At 44.8% G+C, this 16,400-nt stretch overlaps 1 protein-coding gene across 3 annotated transcripts in view; it reads right to left on the bottom strand.

Annotated features, from left to right (window-relative positions):
* ENTREP2 (endosomal transmembrane epsin interactor 2) overlaps positions 1-16,400 on the bottom strand; it is a 1,789,361-nt gene that overhangs the window by 712,977 nt on the left and 1,059,984 nt on the right. For all 3 annotated transcript variants that reach the window (XM_085644081.1, XM_085644083.1, XM_085644082.1), the window contains one exon: positions 4,936-5,067. In XM_085644081.1, coding sequence (XP_085500207.1) covers positions 4,936-5,067 — 132 coding nt within the window. The remainder of the gene's footprint in view (positions 1-4,935; positions 5,068-16,400) is intronic.

The following is a 16,400-nucleotide window of genomic DNA, read 5'->3' as shown; positions in this document are numbered from 1 at the left end:
GTGATCACAATTCACTCACACTGATCACCATGCACTTGCACCATTCACCCGCTCACCCTGCACTCACAGCGATCACAATGCACTCACACTGATCACCATGCACTAGCACCATTCACCCGCTCACCTTGCACTCACAGTGATCACAATGCACTCACACTGATCACCATGCACTTGCACCATTCACCCGCTCACCTTGCACTCACAGCGATCACAATGCACTCACACTGATCACCATGCACTTGCACCATTCACCCGCTCACCTTGCACTCACAGTGATCACTCTGCACTCACAATGCACTTGTCCTGCTCACACTATACCTCAACCTGCAGTCACACAAGTACACTACTCATTCTGCACTCATGTGACACTTCACTCACCTGTCCCCCTCACTACTCAATATGCAACTCACTCAAACAAGCCCATCAGTAATCATACATTCATTCATCTCATTCTGAACTTGCATCCGCACCCAAAATGAGAGAGGACAGCAAGGGAGTGAGAGAATTTGATTGAAGAGGTCAGGAATGAGGCGAAATGTGAATTGCCGAAGAGAAGTGTGGACACGCAAGAAGTGAGTGTGATCCAAAGGTGAGGGCTTCTGTTAGAACAAAGGGGAGATGTGAAAGAGGAATGGGGGGACTGGAGAGGTGTAAGATACAAATAGACAAAAATTTGAATGAAGAGACGAGGTGAATGAGAAGTGCTGAGGGGCACGGGAGGTGACAGGGCCAGAGAGGCCATGCGATAAATGTGAGAGACTGTTAGAGATGAGGGCAGTGAAAGGACAGAATGGCAAGAGGTGATTAAAGGTGAAGTGAGAGGTTGAATGGGGAGAGTTCAGAAGTTGTAAAAAGGGGTGAAAGAAAATGACCTGCAAAGTGAGAGAGGGATCCGGGGTTAGGAGAGGAGAGAGGGATGGAAGGGAGGTGGTGAGAGGAAAGCTGCATGGGTAAAAGGCTTAACTCTACACAAAACCGCCAGGGTTTTAAGGGACCCCTGCTTCTTCCGGTCAGGGCCAGGTGAGCTTCTAATGTGGCAGCACGTATTGCTGCAGAGTGGAAGGCCCTTCACAAAGGTTGACTTGAAATATTTCTGATGATAATTGCTGTATTTTGGTTATAAATGGGTACTGATTGGGTGAAATCTTTCCTCAGCGTTACTGTGTGTAACAAATATCAAAATAATGAAGCAATGCTATCCCAAAATACGCGGCATCACATAACCTTATTTACATTTTCATCCCACGCAATTTAGTCAACAGGTTTAGACACTTTTGTCAAGAGGGGGTCCTTACGCCTCAAAATGTTGACAGGGGGGTCTCGGCATCCAAAAGTTTGAAGACCTCTGCGTTAGATACTCAATGCTCTATTGCAGGCACGTGCCACTTTTGCTTCTTAGCGCGAGCAGCTTATAGCGTCTGCGTTTGTAGTACTGGGAAGACAGGATCAGGTACCTTTGCACGTCCTTCAGCAATGTAGACCGGGTGAGTGTGGCGGGGAATCACTGCCTACCGCCTGGGGGTCAAATAACTGTTATCGTTATCACGTTTATTTAGACCAAACGAACAGGCTCGGGTTTATTCTTACTTCAGCCTAGGGGTGAGCTTAGTCAGGACTTAATGTAACAGCTCAACCCTTATGTATGTGACCTATCTGGGGTATAACCCTCATCTACATAAGTTCCTTTGACTTTTTACAGCAGGGGAGCTAACTGTGGACTCCCTCTTTGACGCTTATTAAGGCAGCCAATTTCTAAAACACTTGGCAGGTGCTATCGACTCTTGTCTTGGGTAAATACCTGTATTTTTGTTCTTTACGCAACCACCACTTTCCCGAAAATGAACACTGCATGGGTTTCTTTGCGCTTCACATCGTTCGGGGCACTCCCACAGACAATCATTGAATTATCATGCATTGCATCTAAGTATTCTTAACCATCTGACACTGCATGGTTGTTCTCACGTAGTACAACCATGCAGGTCTCTCCTCCTTACAATATATATTGTTCACACTCCTAAATGTAGGATTCCTTTTCTCACATCTTGGGGATGGGTGCTATTATTGGTAGGTTACGAATCCTTAATTATGACGTCCTCACTTTACAATAACAGTTAAGGCACCTGTCGTATGCTTTACTTCTAGAAAGTGATTATTTTCTACTGAAGGCCCCACATATGGACTCTGACTAGCAAGTGATTCAGAAAATTATTGTGTTCAACTATAGTAAGTACTGTACGCATATGCCATACTCAGTATTACCAGCTAAGATCAAAAGGATTGTGCATTACAGTGCTGGGCCTTCTTTTTTACTACTACAGATACGTGGAGGGCCCGGATTTTTGTATATGAGACAACATTCTCATCCCTGTGATGTTTTTCTTATGGATAAGGTGCGACAGTTTTTTAGAAGAAATTGCATTACACCAGTGACGTTTCTACTTTCCTGGTGGGTTTTTAAATTCTGTTATCTGTGTACCACTGGGTTCACTTATTATTATTTGCTGCCATGCATTGGTGACAAGTAAGAATTGTTATACACCCGGCAAACGCTCATGACTGTACATATTAGTAGGAATTCACATTGGATATCGGGGTCTCACAAAGGATCTTTCTTTTCTCCCATTTTTTCCTTTTTTCGTTTTCACTATTTTTGTGTCATGACCTCATTTTAAGTATTGAGGAGGCCTCTATGTTGAGATTATGACATCTGGCAAAATCTAATTGTATTTTAGTTGTATACAATTTGTGCTTTACAACAACAACATGTATATACCTATTCTTTCAGCCTTGAAAAAGTCAAGATTGACAAAACAAGTGTCGGCTGAGTTTTTTCTGGAGGTGTTATTTCTTCAAAATAAACCATCTTTAAATGTAAACAGGATTGTGTTCTTTATCATAACAGATCATTGTCTGGACTTATATGTACTCACATGTATCAACTGTGTTCTAATAATATAGCACTAGTACAAGAATGATGTAAACATGTTGTCATATGAACAACTATCCACTATTGTTCTGGATTAAGTGATTTTTTGGGAGAGCACTCGTTGCAGTTCCTCTTTATGCTCATATTGTACACATTAGCATGGCTAATGGGCAGGCGCAAACTTGGGTAGTAGGGTGCCGGGACTGCTGTAGCATCTTTTTGTTTTTCTGAATATACATTAAGCATTGAAATGGAGTGTTGCCCACTGTTAAATTGCCTTTGGATACAAACGTTAATACGAGGTGCGATAATTTCCCTATTCTGGACCACTATTAACCCAATCTTCTTTACTTACTTGCCATTCATGACACTGATTGTTCAAACAGCACCACAGTCATAAGCAAATGAAAATGTAATTGACCTGCCCCATTAATATATGCTTCTCCCATGGATTGTTACAAAGCCTGCCGTATCTAGAGATGTAATCCTTCCTAGCTTCTGCCACGTTTTGTGCAGAGTTATCACACTATGTCAAACGTATTAGCAAATGAATACTTTTTTGTCCCCCTTTAAGCACTTCCTCGATTTTTTAATATGCACAAGTTAAAAAAATCTATAATAATCTGAATATACTAAGTGGCTGCCAAATTTTAGGCATATTCGTCAGACTGTGCCAAACTTATAGTCAGTTCCATTTGGATGGCTCTCTCAGCGACCAGCAGACATGTCTCACCTCTATCATTCTAGGGCTAGAGGCAGCTGACACGAGAACTTTTGGCTGATCCCCAAATAGAAAGACAGATGCCTTCATTTAAATTTCAAATTTCTCAACCTGTGCTCAAAGAGTATTTCCAAAATCCAAGGCTCTATCCAAGGTGCATCTCCACCTTACTATTTTGGATTTTGCTATGAAGGTTCATTTGGCCTACAAAAGATTTCACATTCGCCACAAGAACTAGATCTTTAAATGTCCTTGCTCTCGTAGGATTTGGACGGTTTGTCAGTCAACCAAAGCTAGTAATCTATTCCTATATAGGGATGTCCAGTCCTGTGTGACTGCCGGTGCGGAGCAAGGGGCAGTGTGAGTATGTGTCACCACTTGTTTGAAGCCCTGCCTGTGGACATTCTTTGGAAGGACACAGGTGGTGAGCCCTCCATGAAGAGATAGGGGGCAGGGGAGGTAGTGCCCCCAGGACAGAGTGTGGGGCCTGCTGCATTCGTCAATGAAGGTCCGCAGATTAGCACTTGTCTCATTTTAATGAATACAAGGAGTCTTAAAGTTCCTCAGCCAAGGTACCGGCTTGCAGAGAAGTCCCAGCATTCAACAAGTGAGGAGATGGGAGACTGGGGGCAGGCTGTGCATCAGCTACGGACTTTGATAGAAGTGTGGCACTGTCAGAGAGCTCACAGGAGTAGCACACTTGGGGACATAGGAGGGAGAAGGGAAATTGGCCAAGGGAGGTGGTGGAATCGTGGCACAGTGCGCAGGCCAATGGCTCATTTCGGCTCTACTCACCATCAAGGTACCAATCAGAGGGGACTTCCAACAGCCATCGGCCCTGATGGTCAGCTTGCAGAGAGGCAAATGCAACTAATTAAAAGTCCAGGGGTCTGTCAGTTGAAAGAGGGCTGAATGTTCTGCAGGTGAACTGTGTGCCAAGTATGAGTGAGATGCATGCCATGCCTCTGTCTGGAGGGTAGAGGCTGGTGTTGTTGATCCCCACATTTTGGAGAGATGGTTGTGCAAGATCAATCAATCCAACTGTGTTTGTAAATGCTTTTTAAAATGTGCAGTCACGCCATGATGTATTCAATTCTGTTTCCTTAACTTAACCTATTACTGGAAAACGCAAAAAATAATTCAACAGTTTCTAACATTAATGTACACTGCAGGTAAAATAGTGTGAGTCTCTGTAAATTGATCTACCTAATTTTTTAAAAGAAGCCCGTTCATCAAGGGAACCCCAAGCAAGACCTTGAAGACCAAATAATGAACACAAAGTCCTCACCTTCAATGTCAGTCTCACAGCATTGCACTCCTGCAGTGGATTCAGTTTAAGGGTTTCGCCAAGGTTGCTGCAGCCAGACGTTTGATGCTGCATTTCGCAGCAAACGCAGACACCATCACTATCAAAATTAATCTGCAAAAAGAAGCGTTTCATTGTAAGATAACACGATAAAAACTGTGCTTATATTTCATCTTCAATGGTGTACACAATAGTAAAACCATCCACTATTACATCAATGGTAACTATCGAAGGTTTACTGGGACTGGAGCCATGCCAGATTTCCATTAAATCTACATCAGATTAATTTACATACAGTTTTTCTAAAGTAAGATCATTTGTCTAAGCAGTGGTTATCCGCAAAACATAGCTCTGCTGCTCATGGACAAATTCAGAAGCCTCTATAGTACTTGCTATAGTCAGGACCTCTAGAATTATACAGCAGGGGAGAACCAAATTATCTGTCATGCAAAAGCACAGTATGTGGCCAGTAAAGACAGAATATTTTCTTGCATTATTATCTAGTTATTCTAACACACATTCATATAAAAGGCATCGAATGCTATAAAAAATGCATTGATTTATTACGAAAGACAACTATACACATTTAGCAGAACATCCCATTCAAATGTTATTCACTAGTAATTTTATATTCGATAAATGCACATGGATGCCATAATATTAATACTGCCCTTTCTAACTTCCAGAGTCAAATAGTTTGTGTAAAGCATATCCATTGTGTAGCGTCCCGCCAGCCCAGGTACTCGCCAATAACCACGCCACACACGGAGAATAGTTGTACACATTATTCCACTGCGTGTAAGTCAGAAATCCACATTCTAAGCCTGCCTTCAACTCATCTCTCCATAGCTTATATCACAAGCTTACGGTGTATATTGGGAACCAAAAGAGTTCTAGCGTTCTTTTATTTAGAAGACGCTACACACTGCTGTACACAGGAGAAAAAAAAGCTACATGTGAATGTTCTGTGAAATAAAAGGTGTGTTTCTTTTACTGTGCACATCAGTGTTATATTTAAAAAAATTTACTTTTAAGTTATGGTTATAAGTTGTACTCACACTATAGGACCTCTGGAAGCACATCCTTTAATTTTCCTATGAACAAGAGGAAACACCAGTCCCTTGTCCCAAGAGACTGATCAACCATCAGGGGTTGAAACATGCCTATTGTTTAACAGGAGGGCCCAGGGTATCTACCAACGAAGGTGTTGGGTATTATTTAAATATATGAAGAATCCATTGCCGTCCATAAGGATGGTTTGTTACCAGCCCCTCAAAATACATTGCCGAAAGCAAAACCGCTCGAACAGAATTATGTTATTCTGATTCTATAGCACCTAAATGGCAATAGAATGGTAATTAATTAACAAATATATCTCTGACACAACAACAGTGCGAACTGAGATGCACGGATACAATTTTATTACTTATTTTAACACATTTTCACACGCATTCATTGGTGATCGTTTACCTTTCTCATGTTTTCAGTTGAATGTTTATGTTGAATGTTTTTGAGACGTTTGTGTTCTAATAGTTGTCATAAATGTTTCAATTTGACCACTAATGCATGAAATACAAAGTAAAACATTCACTTGAATAACAAATCTTAATTCAAACATCTTATGTGATTATTGTTCAGTTGCAACTGATTGAGTCACTCGTATTACAACCAATGGGCCAGATTTATAGTTTGGCAGACAGTTTAGGACTACTAAATTGAGAAAAATCCTAATTTTAAGGCTTTCGGTATTCACAGAGGCATTTAGGAGTCCTAAAGTTAGGAGTCCTAACTTTACTACTACTAAATTGAGAAAAATCCTAATTTTAAGACTTTCAGAATTCACAGAAGGCATTTAGGAGTCCTAAAGTTAGGACACCTAACTTCTGTGAATACCGAAATGAGTAAGTGCCTTCTGTGAATACCAAAATGGTAGTCAGTTTAGGATTTTGTCTTAAGTTAGTTCTGTGAATCGGGCCCTGTGTACTTTACCACTGTCAATTGGTGGTAAAGTGCTTGTGCTCTCCTTTTTAAACATGGTAAACTTAGCAAACAACTGATTGGCACATTTATAAGTCCCTAGTACACGATACAACCTGTACCCAGGGCCTGTAAATTAAATGCTTCTAGTTGGCTGGAGCATTCATTGTGCCATTCACTAAAGCACCACTGCAATCCATATCTCCTGGCTGGCCACTGGAGCCTGGGTGTGCAGTTTTGAATTGTCATTTCAAGCTGGCAAAATGAACCTTTTGAAGGCCTCAGCCTTCCCTTTTTAATACGTAGAAGTCACCTCTAAGGTAGGTCTTAAAATCCACTAGGGAAGGGTACATTGTCTTTAAAAAGCAGGACATGTATATTTAATGTTTTACATGTCCTGCCAGCGAAAAACCTCAAAAGTCATTTTTCACTGCTGCAAGGCTGGCTCTTCTAAAAGTTAATGCTGGTTTACACTATTACATTTTAAAAATGCTAAACTTAGTTTGAAAGTAGTTAGAAAAAAAGTTCAAGGACTCGTAATGGGGCAAGATGGGTTTTATATTATTCTTTTAGAAATTACACTTTTAGAAAGCTGCCATTCTGGTGTCTAAAATCAAAAGGCTTTCTTGCCAGTATCCAGCAGTTCCCTAACCTCTGAGGCTCCTCAATGGGGAGATGTGTATTGATCCCAGAACATGGACAAAGGGATCTGGGCATGGGGAGGGGGAATTCCTCCCTTTGCAGGTTAGCCTATGGGCTGTTCCCAGCCCCTTACTGAGCTTTAAAGGCTGCCTACCTTGTCACTGGCAGATGAACCTCACACCTAGCCCTGCCTCCCTTTTGTCTCCCTAGTCAGGCTGGTTCCAAACCCAGAGGGAGGTGAGGAAGTGACCAGAACTGGTTTGGGGGGTGAGGGGGCAAAGGTTCGCCTCCACCCACAGGATGGCACTGGGTATAAAAGTGAACCTCACCGACGTCTTATCTGATCATTCATGGACCTGAAATGAATCAAAAGAAGGACTTCACTGCTGTCTGAAGGACCTGCAGGAATGCTGGACCTGCTTGTATTTAACCCTGGACCCCACTAGTGACTCCATGAGGCCTTTTTCTGCTTGCTAGCTGACAGATTCTAACTTGCTGTACCAGTGCTCGCTTCTGTTGGGTGAGTGCTGCCTCCCAAGTACTGTCTCATGGTCCTGGTTCCTTGGTTGTTGTCAGAGTGTACTCCTCCCTTCCTAACTCCAAAATGCATCAGATTTGACACCTAGCATTGACACCGACAACATGCGTGGATGGCTTTGCCGGATTCAACGTTGAGCAGCACCAGATCAACAGCTTCACTGGAGTTGACGCTGAGCAGCGCCCGACCAATGCCAACTACCTTCCTCAACAGCTTCTCCAGGCCTAATGCCGAACAGCTACCTATTGATTCTGGGACCTTGCACAGTGGCTCCCTATGGTCGTGAAGCCATTCCTCTGATCCAGCTTGCCCAGCTGACAACTTTTAGACAACCACTTTTTCGCCATAAAAGTTTCTAAGTAAGAAGGCAAACTTTCCACCAGGATAAACCTGGTCCCTTTGTGCACTCCTTCGAGGTCGGCTTAACTTTTACTTTGACCTGGTGTAGCACGACCAGATACCCACAGTGGGGCTTTTGATATTTTGGGCGTTTTTTTTAACCCAAACTCTAAAATGATCCTCTCTGGTTCTATTTATTGGATTTTGTTATTTTGGTGTCATTTAATGTATTAGAATATTCTCTATATTTCTAAATTGGTTTGGGATTTTTCTGGTGTTATATTTTTACTTAATTATTGTTTTCAGTATTTGACATAAGGGCTACTTGAGAACACTGTCCTGTAAACATGAATGAGCATGATTAGTGAAAATAAACATTCTTCTGATAAAGAAGGACTAATACTTTACATGTTGCGTGAAATTAAACTAAGCATTTACGTTTTTTTATTTCTGCTACACTCCAAAACCCGTCCTAATTCTATTACAGGACCGGAGGCTTCGTATTATGCTTCTCTTTCTTATTTATTGCTACTCACAGCAGCCAGTGAAAACTTTTCTTATGCAAAATAAACTACATTTCCCATGATGCATGCACCACATCACTTCCTGCAGAGCCCCATAAGAGCCAGTAATACCGGAACCAGTCCTCTTTCTTTGCTGCTCACGCAGACAGATAAGTTGAGCTCTCGATTATTGACATGCTAAATGTTTTATTTTAACGATTGATGCGTTATTTGCTGGCATCGGCGCTTTGTTATATGGTTTAAAGTCTTCACTAACGCCGCTTGGCATTTCTGACACAACTGCCCGACTTGCAGGACGAGCTGGATTTCGCGCCCTGGGCGCTACCGAGCTCCCGCTGGGAGCGGGAATATTTCAGGGCTTAGCGGTGTTCCCTGGGTACGGCGAGCGATGCGTGGGAGCATCGCACCGATTTAAGGCATTCTAGCAAGCGCGTCTTGCATATTGCATGTCAACGCGTTGAGCGCTTCGATTCTAAAGCAGCACGCTACCGCCCCGCCTTCGGTGGGTGCATATCATTATTAAACATAGCGCGAAGGCTCTCCTAATAAGCCGGTGCGCTGGGAGCCAGTCACTTTCGCTTTTGTTTCAGGTTTCCACGTGCGTAGCCCAATTGGGCTATTTTGGTAGGATTTGGGCTACGCACGTCGTAACTGTCCGTTTTCTGTCGTTTTTCTTTCGTTCTGGAGGGAGCACACCTCCTTGGACTTTTCTTGCTCTTTTTTGCTCCACTACGCCCTGTGGGCTGTAATAATGGAAATACAGCTTTGGCTGAGGAGCTAGGTACCGGTGCTGTGGTGCTGTGGGTTGGCTCCCCCCCTGTTACTCCTCCTTACTGTTGCCTTATGAGCAAATACGTCTACACATTTGGCTCCACCATGGAAAATTGGGTGCACTATGAGGAGGATGACACCTTGTACGAGGAGGAAGTGGGTACACCTTCCATCGAGGATAATATTGTTGAGGCCCTGGACGCTTCCGTGCAGGAGTCAGTCAACAAGGCCCTGGAAAAGGCAGTTCCGGGAACTGTGCAGCAGGCATTGGCGACTGCATTGAAGCCTATTACTAGGCAATTGGAGAGGTTCGCGAAGCATCATGGCTTCACTACCCCAGCTGAAGGTCCGGCAGAGGAGCCACGGCCTAAGTCCTGGCCTCATTCTGCTTCTTACTCGTCACTCCCGCGTCCTGCGACAGAGAGGGAGAGGGTTCAGGATACTGATTCGGAACCTGGTTCCACCTCATCGGACACCCCTGATGATTCCCCTCCTGTAGTAAGGACTCCCTTAATACGTACATACATTGTTAAGTTAGCATAACCACGTTAGAAGTTAGAAAGCTATCTTGCTGCTTTTGCACACGACACTGCGTTCACATGTTATTGCTTAAACGAACTGCTGACTCGAGTTTTGCCTCACACGAGAGCAATCTGTTGTTACCATCCCGAGCTCTGCGAAGCGACCTTGGTCTGCACACTATGTGACAAACAGTCTGAGTTGTTAGACAATGCATGTTTTCCACTCTAGGTTGATCGACCCACTATTTAGTCATAACACACGAGCAGCTGCACATACCTGAAAGTTGGTGCTTTTAATATCACGGACATCATGTTTATTATTCAGACCGAAGACGAGCCTTCCTGCGAGAAGACTCCTGATGCTCCTGTGATGTGATTTCACTAAGCTGATCTTTGAGGTATGGGGTCCCCTATTCAAGCCTAAGAGACCTTCTGTTAGACTAATAATAATATTAGCTTCTTAGTAAAGGGAAAGTGGTAGTATCCACTGTCATTATAACATGATCACCCCTTTTATATTCTATGGAATTGTAACTATGTTGATGGTTTTGATTTTAATCATTTGTCTGCTTGTATTAGCCAAAGTACTGCATATTAGGACACGTGGTCTATAAAAATAAACTCTTTTTATTTTCACCGTGTCTCTGTTGATTCTTGTTGTGGACTGATGTGAGAATAATATACGAACAGGTATTTCCGATTCCCACCATTCCTGAGTATGTACTGAGTCGCGTGTTCTGGGTTGTCTTTTCATTGGGACCGCCGAGCTAAATCTCGGATAACGAATGGGACACTTATGCTAGCCGGATACAGGGTTCTGGGTTCTGAGGTGAGTTTCTGGTACACCACAACTCACTGAGGTCCTGGGGTTCTACGCATAGTTCTGTGTATAAGCAGAATCCCTGCAACATGGCGCACCTAACGTTTGGTCTATGAGTTGAAACGCCTTAGTAGTGCTCGCGTTTGTCCACAACACCCTCATTCTTGTTTCCGGATAACAAGTCTGACGGATTTAAACCTACCTAGGTCTATTGATATAGGTTCTTTCAAGCTTGATAATTAAAAAGGTTAGTGAACCCTTGTGCTACTGATAGTTTCACGTGTGTGTTGTCCTAATGTCGGTGGATATTGCGGCGCATAGCCGTGCAGCTCTGAAACGTCATTTGACGCAGTATGGGGTACCGGACACTGGTATGAACGTCATCTTTGTAGTGGGAGCCGATGCGGCTCATCCCTATGAGTTGTTCTACTCTTGGGTGACGATTCCAGCGGTGGGGGATGATGACACCTTTCATTCTTACACTGCCGCTGCAGTGCCGGCGAACTATACGCCGTATAGGACACAGGAAATACCAATATCTGCTTGGCAGCATCTTATTTGGTTTAATGGCGCCCTTCCCCATGTGGTTATACCGCCGAGAATGGGCCCTTTATCAATTGCAGGGGCCACTTGGCCGGTACTAGCCGGATTTACGCCTCATCCCTGTTACTTCACGGTGACGGTGGCTGAGCTGCGTGTACTACACACTGCCCTCATTACGGTATATAGGGCGTTAGTGCAGTATGTGTCGCGCAATATGCAGGCGGGGGCACCTGCTGTTGCGGGACAGCCTACTGATCATCACGCGGTGGTCATTAGTCCTGTTATGGTCAATTCTGTTATGGGCAAGCGCCCCCAAACTAGGGATGATTTCCCCTTTTGGCTTGCTGAAAAATTTGACCAAATAGAAGCGGTTTACCCGAATACTACTCCTGTGGAGAAACACAGGATCCTCACCATTAGTTTGCCTAAGGACTTGGTCCCCCACATTGATGATTGTGCAAATTGGGGCAAGGTCTTTGCAGCGACGTACGCGCAGTGCTATGGCACTCCGTCTATGTTGCAGCTGCCCTCCGTAATCAAAAGAGTTCAAGAGAACCATGGTGCGGAGTCTGCGATAGAGTTAGGGATGCGGCTCCTCGGGCAATTTGACCTGGTGGCTACCATGATAATTGGTAACCTGAAGGGTGATGCTTTGCATTTCCAGGTTCGTAATGAACTGAAACGAATTCCTGAGGAGGACAAACCGCAGGAATTTGCGAAAATAATCGCAGAGGCATATCGGGATTTGGGTCGTAGCTCTTTAGGAGTTAAGCCTGTAATAAAGAATCCCGATCTAAAACAGCAGGGTAAGGCAGAAACGTCTGGTAAGGACGACCGGCCCTTTTTTCCTAAACAAAAATGGCAGGTTAAACAACAGGGGAAGCAGCAGCAGCAGAAACAGGGCTCTCGGCCTGCCTCTCCCGTACAGTCAAGTAGTGAACGCACTTATGATCTGCGCGATCGTGCTGCTATAAAGTCTCCTGATAGATTTCAGGTTTCTGAACAGCGCTCTCCTCGTTCTTCACAGGAAACATCGGCTACACAGTCCGGTGGCGGAGGCGGTGGCAAAGGTCGGGGTGCTCCACAACAGCGTGACCAGCCCCGACAGACTGAGGGTAAAGGCAAGCAGGACGAATTTGCACGACAAAGACCCCCGTTTCAGAAGAAGAAAGTGGCGGCTCTGACGGCAAGGTATGCCTCAGATAGTGCGGACACAGCTTCGGAACCGGACATGGGCGCTGACGCTCCTGGACAGCGCAGCGGAAATTACCATAGTCCGTCAAGCTCTGCGTCCATTTCTGGCGGTGACAGCAACTGATATATCGGTTACTGTGGAAACAGCTGACACCAGAGTGGCTCCCCCTGATAGACTTTATGAAATAGTCTTATTAATTGAGGGTGACATACAACGTACAATAAAAGGGATTTTTTGGGATAATCTGACCACCACCTATGATATCCTCCTAGTGGAGGCAGATTGGCCCCCAGCTTTCATTTTAGAGGCTCCTAGAGGGGAGGAAGTAATCCTCCCGTCCTTTGCGCACACAGTGCCTAAGGACCAAGCTGAAGTGAATGCTGAGGAGTGGGCGCTTGCGCTTGCGCCGGCGGTGTATCGTACTCAGGTGGGATGGGACAGATTGTCCCCCTGCCATGAGATTCCATTGCGGTCTATGCCCCAGCCTCAACCTCAATATCCTATGCGTCGTGAAGCGAGACCCCACGTCGCGGCAATCCTTGAACAATTGGAATATCAGGGTGTTATTGAAACATGTGTGTCCCCTATGAATAACCCTTTATTCACTGTAACGAAGCCTGACGGCTCGTACCGTTTAGTTTTGGATTACCGGCACCTAAACTCCCACTGCCGGACCTGCGCGGTACAAAATACACATAGCTCGGCTTTGGTCGACAGTCTCGTGCGTCAGAGATTTAAAACGACACTTGACATTTCCAATGGCTTTTTTAGCCACAACCTGTCCACACTGAGTAGCCAGTGGACAGCGTTTACTTCAGGCGGAAAACAAAAACAGTTTACAAGATTAGCCATGGGTTACAAAAATAGCCCTGGCGTCTTTTCTGCTCGCGTGGTTTCTCTTTTAGAGAGAATAGACCCCGAAGCATACTCATATGTTGACGATATCTATCTTACGGATGATGAGCTGATGCCGCATCTGTCTCGCGTTGACAATATTATCGTGAGTTTTGCAGACTATGGCTACAAATTCAATTTTGCGAAGTCACACATCGCAGAATATACGGTGTTGTTTTTGGGCTACGAGCTCAACAATGAGGGTAAGGGGTTAGCCCCCCACTTTCTGGAAAAGTGTGCACGCTTAAGTGCTCCTACGACACTGAAGAAATTACAATCTCTGCTGGGTTTTCTGAATTTCGGCCGTACGTACATTCCTGATTATGCCCAGCGTATCAAGCCGCTTTACGCCTTGGTACAGCCTTCGTTTTCGAAATCTAGCTGGCAGCTAGAACACTCTGCTATTTTACAGTCTTTACAGGCTGACCTTCTTGCTTCACAATACTTGCTAACACGTGATAACCGCACTAACCTGGTAATAAGAATAGTACCAGGCGCGGTGGGGTTCACGTATTTGACGTTTAATGAGGGCGACACAGTCCCCATTGCGTACAAATCCCACTTGTACACCTCTGCTGAATTACGTTTTTCCACGGTCGAAAAAGTTCTGACTGCTGTGCAGATGGCGATCCTCAAGGAACGCGCACTGTCGCATGGGAAACAGATTCTGGTTGTAACTCCATATCCTGCTTTAGAGGCAGTGACTAAAGCAAGTGTACCCAATTCTAAAGCTTTGCATCCACGGTGGATACAATGGGCTACAACATTGACGTCGCCAGACGTCACTTACATCTTTGATGCCTCATTACAGACTCAAGAGTACTTGCAGTATGAATTCGTTCATCCGGCACCTCTGTCTTTGCGCCCGCTCGAAGAATACCATTGTGTCATATACACTGACGGGTCTGCGCAACCCGCAATTGGATCGAAGCACGCTTCTTCTGCGGCTTGCGCAATTGTCGTAGGTACATTCGTAAATGGTGAATTCCAATCTGAAGCAGTGCATACGCAGTCATTGGGTGATTGTACCGCGCAATTGGCGGAGCTCCGGGCTCTGGTGCTTGCACTGGAGTTTGCTGATCCCCGAGTCACTACTCTTATAGTGAGTGACTCCTTCTACTGTGTCCAGTCCTACAATGACAATTTACACTTCTGGTCTCAGAATGATTACCGCGACACTAAAGGTAGCACAATTAAGCATAAAACGCTTTGGGTTCGAGTGGCGGACTTTAAAGAACGTCTCCCTCTCGTAAGTGTTATTCACACTCTTGGTCACCAGCGGCTTGGTGTCCATGCTGTCGGCAACAGCTTAGCTGATGAGGCAGCGAAAACAGCAGTGGCTACATACTTAGTGGCAGCAGTTACAAGATCCAAAAGTAAGATTGATGATGACATCTTGGCAGCTATTGCTGCTACAGAGAAGGGAGGAGATTACCCGAAGGGTTTTCCCTCTCGGTATATTTATCATTTAAGTCCTGATAACGTCCCATTAGTGAGGATTAACGACGTTGGTGATAGAATAATTCCCAACGCGGACTGCAGACCAGCACTGATCTTGGCTGCGCACGAGGGGTTGGCGTCAGCCCACGCCGGTGTGTCAGCTACAATATCTCTGCTACAACAACGTTACTGGTGGTTTGGTTTATATAAACAAGCGCGCGCTTATGTTCTTGATTGTAACATTTGCCAACAGATTAAACCTTCTACTGTTGCGCGCCCACCACAGACACAGCTGTACATCTCTAATAAGCCATTTGGTTGTGTTTATTTAGATCACTGCGGTCCTTTTTCTTCTGATACTGCGTACAAATACATCTTGGTTGCAGTGGATTCGTGCACACGTTTTCTATGGGTATGGCCACAAAGGAGTGCTGACTCGCGGACTGTCATCAGGGATTTGCGTGTCTTTGTGGGAACTTTTGCGTGTGGTACCTTCCATTCTGATCAGGGCCCTGCGTTCGCCTCTAAGGCTTACAAGGAGGCTATGAAAAATTTGGGGGTCCTTGTCAAATTTTCGTCTCCCTACCGACCTGAGGGTAATAGTGTGGTGGAGCGAATGAACCGTGACTTAAAGCAATCATTGACAGCACGTGTTTTAGGCACGGGCCGGAACTGGCTAGCCCATTTGTATAACGTCCAACGTGCACTAAATAATCTCCCTAGAAGGTCTCTGGGTAGGCGGACCCCGTACATGATGCTCTTCGGAATCAGAATGTTTGTTCCAGACCTTGATGGTCTAGACATTGCGGCGTCGACCGCACCCTTTGACGTAGATGATCACTGTGCTGTTTTGCAGACTCTACAAGAAGCCAGAGACTCTCTTTCGAAAGAACATTTGCCCTCCACGTCTGAAGCTGAGGTTCAGATTCCGGTAGTCGGCTGGCTACCCCGAGTTGGTGATCTGGTCCGTGAGAAGGTGGAGAACAAGAAGGAGTTCGGCCCCTCTTATCGTGCACCAGTTCCAGTGCTTGGAGTGCAGGGTACAAGAACAGTCATTTTACCTCCACTTCCTGGTCGCAAAGAAAACAGGTACATCTCTATTGACAATGTCAAACTTCAGCGAGTGGCCGATACTTCTTAGTATGACTCCGGCAGTTTCATGCCAGACAATGCAAAGAAATTCAATGATGGTTCCTGCTTCTACCACCTTGTCTGATGTTGCAATCGAGATGCATTCAGTTAC

The sequence above is a fragment of the Triturus cristatus genome, chromosome 3_1 (assembly GCF_964204655.1).
Source record: "Triturus cristatus chromosome 3_1, aTriCri1.1, whole genome shotgun sequence".
Classification (NCBI taxonomy): Eukaryota; Metazoa; Chordata; class Amphibia; order Caudata; family Salamandridae; genus Triturus; species Triturus cristatus.
Note: the sequence above shows the minus strand (reverse complement) of the source record. Positions and strands in the feature narration are given on the sequence as shown.